The 4,870-nt window shown below is 37.0% G+C and overlaps 1 protein-coding gene across 2 annotated transcripts; it reads left to right on the top strand.

The window, feature by feature from the left end:
* The first annotated feature begins 417 nt into the window (after positions 1-417).
* LOC126732822 (protein RER1A-like) lies at positions 418-3,763 on the top strand. Of its 2 annotated transcripts, none has more exons than XM_050435856.1 (4): positions 418-951; positions 2,875-3,055; positions 3,190-3,255; positions 3,544-3,763. In XM_050435856.1, exons 1-3 carry the CDS (start codon positions 593-595, stop codon positions 3,244-3,246), a joined length of 597 nt encoding a protein of 198 aa, XP_050291813.1. In that variant the 5' UTR covers positions 418-592; the 3' UTR covers positions 3,247-3,255; positions 3,544-3,763. The 2 variants fall into 2 exon arrangements, with proteins under 2 accessions (XP_050291813.1, XP_050291812.1); XM_050435855.1 differs by having other exon boundaries at positions 419-951; positions 3,335-3,763.
* The last annotated feature ends 1,107 nt before the right edge of the window (positions 3,764-4,870 follow it).

Genomic DNA, 4,870 nt, shown 5'->3' with positions numbered 1-4,870 from the left:
TGGCCATTCAACCTCTACATGAGTTAAGGGAGTACTTTCTGAGGACATCCCGCCAATATTTCCCGAGGTTTATCTCCTCAGAAATGCCCTTACCCCTTTTATCAGCTGTCTTGGATCCTCGTCCCCCCACATTTACTATTTATAATTTATTATAAAAGTATTGTGAAAATATTGTGAATACAACACTTCTCGTCAAAGAACTAATTAAGTATTATTATTATTTTTTTTTTTAAAGGCTTTCCTACAACATACCTAAACGGGCTGAAAATCAAATTACTTAGACAAGCACCTAATTTGATGGGAAAAAGTGGCCCATTCTATCCAATCCATTTACTTATTTACGAGCCCAGCTAATCCCAACAATCCGAACCGGTCCAACTCCAAGCTAAAAGCCTAAAACTAGCACCACTACTTTACGATACCAGCACCAGCACGACTCGTTCACAACAAACCGCGCTGCCCCCACACACTCCCCACTCGCAGAACCCAAAGGAAAACCCAAAAAACAAAAAACGAAACAATCCAAAATTCACAACCAACCAGCACGGAAGATAGAGAGAGAGAGAAAAGTCCCAAAAGTCCGAAAATTCTAATGGATGCTGCGGCACTGGCCGGAGATGAAGCCTCGCCGGCCAACGTGATCACCCGGTGGACGTACACGGTGTCACAGCGCTACCAGCATCTCCTCGACAAGTCTACACCGCACGTTCTCAACCGTTGGATCGCCGTCGTCGTGATCGCCTTCATCTACGCCGTCCGCGTTTACTTCCTCCAAGGCTTCTACATCGTCTCCTACGGCCTCGGCATCTACCTCCTCAACCTCCTCATTGGCTTTCTCTCTCCTCAGGTCGATCCCGAGATCCACGACCTCTCCGATGGCCCCACCCTCCCTACGCGTGGCTCCGACGAGTTCCGCCCCTTCGTTCGCCGCCTCCCTGAGTTCAAATTCTGGTGCGTTTTCCTCAATTTTGTCTTTTGGCCGTTTTTAGGGTTTTTGACAATGGTTCGTACTTATATATGGGGGGATTGGCATTTCGAGATTCCGTGATGTTGGGGATATTGATGAGCTGTGGATATCAGTATTATGTTTTGAATTGAAATTTTGTTGATAATCAGTTATGTCGCCGAAAATTCTGGGAATTTGATTTAGGGTTTGATTTGATTTTGATATGATAGTTGTTAAGGGTTTTACAAGCAATATTGTATTTTTGATTTTCTGCTTGTTTTGAATTTTGCATTATTGATTGCTAGATACATGTAGATAAGTCCGTGTATGCATTTGATTTGAGTTAATGGTACATGTGCTTTGCCCAAAGCAAGATTAATTAGTGAAGGTTTAGTCATGCCAAGCTAGGATGTTAATGGTCAATGGTCATTTAGGCTTCGGATTTGTTCGTCTGTGGAATTTCAGAGTAATCTTGGATAATTTAGATGGACGATAGAATAAAAGATGGGCGCTTTTTCTTGTGCCTTTTGGCATTTGCATCAATTGGAATCTGGATTGTGTTCTGGTTTGAGTTGTTTGTAAATCCCAATGATCATCTTTTTATGTATGGTACCAGAGCTATAATAAAAATGGCGCACCTTTTCTTGTAATAATGGGATGCGGGGTGAGTTTGTGGGTTCAAAACTGATTGGGTGACTAAGTGTACCTTACTAATCAAAATATCTTTTATAGTATACTAGCTTGTTTTTGTTGAATTGTTACACAATGGTGAGAAGTGGTGAAATCCACATGGAGATTAGCTGGGACGTTCCCAGTGCACAAGTTGATCATGGAGGCTTGGAGTGGATACACACTAAGAAAAGATTATATAATAATCCATGTTTATTTAAGGAGAACTATTCACATAAAGAAAATGTCACTTTGGATTAATGTGATGCCCCCTATAAGAAGTGATAAGCTAATCTTCAAATGTTTCAAAATGTGCCACCTAACTATTGTCAAAATTCTGTAAGAAAAGAGGTTATGGAATAACTGAAATGAAAGGGTTAAATAGTGCAGTAAGGTTAAAATGCTAGCAAACTCTAGACACTTAAGTTTACATGTAGACATATTCACCCACACACACAGTTATATAATTTCCACATTGGATATTTTATATTCTTTGGGAACATTTTATTCCTTCCATTTGCATGATACTAGGCCAATACAGCTGATTTAGTGCATTCATAATATAATACTGGAGTAATCTTTTCTGACATTATTTGTTTTTTTTTCTTCTTCTAATATTAAATAAATAAGAGTTGGGTTTAAATTAAACTTGGTGTTATTCTATGTAATATTATATCTATCAAATTTTACATCATTCAAATGTCATTTGCTATTATAACCTTTAACCCTATTATATATAGAATACTTATGATTTTTTTTGTTTTCATGGTATTATATAATGAGGGTTGGGTTTAAGTTACACTTGGTATAAAATGCAAGTAATGTTATACCAGTCAATAACTTAATCTTGGATCAATATTGTGCGAAGTCCACTATTAGATTCCATGTCCTTCGTACGCTCTTTTTTTTTTTTAATTATAAATTGCATGTCCTTTGTAAACTTATCATACCTAAAAAATGAAAAGTTATGAAGTGTGTAACATTGTTAAAAAATTACACAAAAATGTATCTAAGTAATTGAACTTGACCCTATAGAGAATGTTAATTTGCATCTTTTATTTGTTAGAGGTTCTTTTTAGATATTGTTCTTGAGGACTTCATTGTCCAAGTTACTCTTATACCAAAATTACTTAAATGATCATGAAAGTTTCCATTGTTTACGCTGTCATTTTTTTACCAAAATGTTGGAAATTTTAACTCACTGTAACTTACTTTCACACTTTAATGTGTACTGAAATCTCGGTTTTCCTCCTTGGAAGGTACTCTATCACAAAGGCCTTTTGCATTGCTTTTTTGATGACATTCTTCAGTGCATTTGATGTACCTGTTTTCTGGCCAATACTGCTTTTCTATTGGTTGGCACTCTTTATTCTAACTATGAGGAGACAGATAACACACATGATCAAATACAAATATGTTCCATTCTCATTTGGAAAGCAGGTATATACACACCTATCTTTCTTTCCAAATTCTGATCAATGTAGGCTGTGTGCTTGACATTTTAATTGCTATCGATGATTCGGTATCATATTATTGCTCTTGATAATTAAGTTTATTTTATTTTATTTTGGTAGCGGTATGATGGAAAGAAAGCCTCATCATCTGACAGTACAAGCCTTCCTAGGATTTGAGTGCTTCAGGTAGATTGACTTATATATGCTTCTTTTAAATCACAAATCCACTGGTTGCTCAAACTATTCTGCAATATTATGTCAACAGACAGATCTTTCTGACGGATATTGTGGTAGAGCAAGTCACCTGGAGAACTAGTTTCAGCACCCTGGATTATAGTTCATTTCCCCTTGATTTTTTCCAGGCAGGCTTCCTTATGCCTCCTGGAAGTTTAGTTTTGGGGAGATGAAGTGGCTGCTGATGTCTTTTTCTTTTATTTTAATCCCTAGTATTAAAAAAAAAATCCTTTTGTATAGGAGGGACATGCTACATTCCTGTCGCTGGATTTTTTATATATTAGCATGTATTTCACAGAGCCTTGGCAGTAGGGAATGAATCTTGCAATGACTCTTGCTGCGCAATTGGATTAATTCAAATTTAGTTCTAAAGTGTATTTCTTACTTGAAAGTTAAAATTGTCCCTGCGATCATGCTGAGCTTTTTCAGAAGAATTAATTTTAGAAATTGTTATTCATCAGATCTTGTTTGTTTTCTTTTCTGATGTGAGGGTTATGCTGAAGGGCATCTTCTTTGCCTTATTGTTGATGACAATTAGGCTGTATTTGTACCTAATTGGTCTCATTGCAATTTTTTGCATTGCTTTTGTAATTTTCGACTGTCATGTTTGTCCCACAAGTCATTCCATTATCATTATTAATTCATTCTTATTGTACCTGAACTAATTCGTCATCATTCACCAAAGACTTTTTTTTCATGGAAATGGTTGAGCTGGATTAGCCAGTTGGTCATGGGCTATGGCATGCTCAATCTTTGTCAAATGCCACTTAACCGAACTAGCCACTAGGGATATAAGATTATCACAGAAAAGGATTTGTTGAAGTTGGTTTAATATCTGAACAGAGCATGGTGCTCACTTAGTCAGCTAGTCGCCAATCAATTGTTGGATTTGACACAGAAAAACGTAGAAGAGCATTGCTTGGAGTGGTGGGGGTCTGCTTGTGTTCTGTAATGATTTGCTACTCTTCTTCAGCAACGTGTGATTTCTTCATACAATTATTGAGTCAAATAATTTGCTGCAGCTTCTCTCACTCTCTCTTTTTAAGGTCGTTGGTCCCAAACGATGGAAGGTTCTCAATCTGACAATCTCAAACCCCACATATGCAGCTTGTATCATGAAATTTGTATTTGCACTGATGTGTATCAATAGCAGTTAATCTATTTCGGGGTGTTAGCACATGAGTTAACGCAGAAAAGTAAAGATGCATTCATGCCAGCCTTTATCAATCTGCATATTTTAGTTTCGCTTTTGATTACATCGTAGGTTTAGAGAAACATACACTGTTTAAAGCCAGCTTTCAGCTTGCTCACGTAGATGTAGTATTCTATTACAAACACACGGGAGCTTCACGTGGACTTGTTCGAAAAGCATGATTTTGTTGTACAACTCACGGTGTACAGTGAGCACTTGTCAGAAATTATTGTGATTTGCATTGGATACTGGCGGCTCCACATTATGGCCAGGGTGGTCTGAAGAAAATCACTGAGCACCCTGGCCTAGAAAAAAAATCACTATCATATGTAAAATATAAAAATTTTATGATTTTTTTACCCTTAAAAAAATGTG

The sequence above is a fragment of the Quercus robur genome, chromosome 6, assembly GCF_932294415.1.
Source record: "Quercus robur chromosome 6, dhQueRobu3.1, whole genome shotgun sequence".
NCBI lineage: Eukaryota > Viridiplantae > Streptophyta > Magnoliopsida > Fagales > Fagaceae > Quercus > Quercus robur.
The sequence above is the reverse complement of the archived record's forward strand: the minus strand, read 5'-3'. Positions and strand labels throughout refer to the sequence as shown.